Here is a 2,279-nt window from a genome sequence, read left to right on the forward strand (position 1 = left end):
ACGCTGAAACAAGTTAAAGTACACTAAAGTATGCTAAAACACACTGAAACATGCTGAAAGATACTGAAGTACGCTGAAACATGCTGAAGTACATAAGTTCTGGACTCGTTATGAATACTCTGTATTTGCCCAAAATTGAAAAAATACATAGAAAGTTCAGCGTATGCCAGATTTTTAGGAGATTCTGGGACGTCAGGCATAAGCAGGTTAAATTGATAAGGTGTGACAGGAGCTTCAGGTTCACGCTCTGACAGCCGTCTCCTCCCCTTTCTGCAGGGACGCCTTCGTCCTGGCTCTCATTAACAGTGGGACCAGTTTCTTTGCTGGTTTTGTGGTGTTTTCCATTCTGGGCTTCATGGCGGCTGAGCAGGGAGTTGACATCTCACAGGTTGCTGAATCAGGTAACGACTCGCTCATCTAAAGCTTTATCATTAAACCAAAGTTTTCCACACAAAAGAGCAGCGAGGCCATAACGTTTCTTAAGATTTGTGGTAAAAACTAAAACTAGAATTTTAGCTATTACTATTAAAACTACTATTATTCATCAGCAGGTTTTAACATTCTGGGTAATTTTGGTGTTTATGAACTGTTTCGCCATAGTTGATTAAAAAAAGTTTTTTCGTGCAGCAATAATGATCAGAGCTCGATCTCTGTTCTTTGCAGCCTACATCAGTGCATTGCAACGGGTACATGAAAATATTNGTATTGACAGCTGAGTCCACCAGCGTGGCCATGTTTCTAATGCCCTGGAAGGTACCCTACTGACTGTTGTCCTTCCTACATGTCCCGCCCCCAAACTCTGCTGGCATGTCATTGGTCTAACTCTCTGGTTTCAGATATTGTGAATATCCAACTTGCAGAGTGACGTTATCGGAGGCTTAGTTATGGTTTTAAAATCCAGAGTCATTGTTTAATCCATTGTTTCATTTGAATCAGTTAATCACCCGATTCGGTCCAGATACATTTTTAATGGGTTTCTCAAATGAAGCTCAGACGAGGATTCAACTGTAGAGAAACATTTTTCTGTGTTTCAGATTGTTTACTTCACTGCAACGTTTCCATACGTGGTTCTCATCATCCTGCTGGTCCGAGGAGTTACTCTGCCAGGAGCCTATGATGGCATCATGTACTACATCAAACCGGACTGGTCCAAACTGGGAGAGGCTCAGGTCAGTCCACCCTGCTGGGCAGCTTGGCCCCAAAATACTGTCAGGATCAGTGAGTCTGCCTTGAACACTTGGTCTTCAAATTTGAAGCATCTTACTTTATCTTTATTTGTATTTTTTAACACATAATCAGCTTTAAATTAATCTAAAATCTGAGAGGAAATAACAGAAACCTGTTTGGAAAACAGGTTTCTGTTATTTGAGAAAATATTGCTCCATCATGGACTCCTAAACAAACAAATTCTGCAATATCCACTCTTGGCTTTTAGCTCAGCAAACTTCTCACCTGTGACCTCTGACCCTGCAGGTGTGGATAGATGCCGGCACCCAGATCTTCTTTTCCTACGCCATCGGACTGGGAGCGCTGACTGCTTTAGGAAGCTACAACCGCTTCAACAATGACTGCTACAAGTAAAACACAGTCTTAAGCTGGAACTCCACCTCTATCTACTCCACCTCTATCTACTCCACCTCTATCTACCTTTATGTTAGAGAACCTCAGATCCTAGGGCACCTGCCAAACAATAAGAAGGTCTATTTTTCAAGAACATTTATCAGCCATATTCATAAAAACTAAAACCTTCAGTCAACCTTTGCAATGTCCATATCTGCATAAGTTGATGTAACCACACCTGGTTGTTTCCTCAAGCTCCTGTCACACCATGACGATTTAGGCCTGACATCTGAAAAATCTGGCAAAAACGCTGGCATACGCTGGATAAGTTATGGGCACGCTGAAGCACGCTGAAGAATGCTGAAACACTCAGGAACGCATTGAAGCACGCTGAAACACAGTGAAACATGCTGAGGCACTCTGAAACACGCTGAAGTATGCTAAAACAGAATGAAACACGCTGAAAGACATTACAGTATGCTTAAACACTCTGGAACACACTGAAACATGCTGAAGTACACTGAAACACACTGAAACACGCTGAAGTATGCTAAAACAGAATGAAACACGCTGAAAGACATTACAGTATGCTTAAACACTCTGGAACACACTGAAACATGCTGAAGTACACTGAAACACACTGAAACACGCTGAAGTATGCTAAAACAGAATGAAACACGCTGAAAGACATTACAGTATGCTTAAACACTCTGGAACAC

General features: G+C 41.8%; 1 protein-coding gene across 1 annotated transcript in view; it reads left to right on the forward strand.

Moving 5' to 3' along the window:
- Nucleotides 1-2,279, forward strand: part of LOC107101778 (sodium- and chloride-dependent creatine transporter 1-like) — a 65,932-nt gene that overhangs the window by 49,765 nt on the left and 13,888 nt on the right. The window contains 2 exon segments of the mRNA XM_015400825.1: nt 1,035-1,169; nt 1,474-1,714. Of these exon segments, the coding sequence (XP_015256311.1) occupies nt 1,035-1,169; nt 1,474-1,714 (376 nt within the window).

This window comes from Cyprinodon variegatus, unplaced genomic scaffold (assembly GCF_000732505.1).
Source record: "Cyprinodon variegatus isolate N-32 unplaced genomic scaffold, C_variegatus-1.0 Scaffold1150, whole genome shotgun sequence".
Taxonomy (NCBI): Eukaryota; Metazoa; Chordata; class Actinopteri; order Cyprinodontiformes; family Cyprinodontidae; genus Cyprinodon; species Cyprinodon variegatus.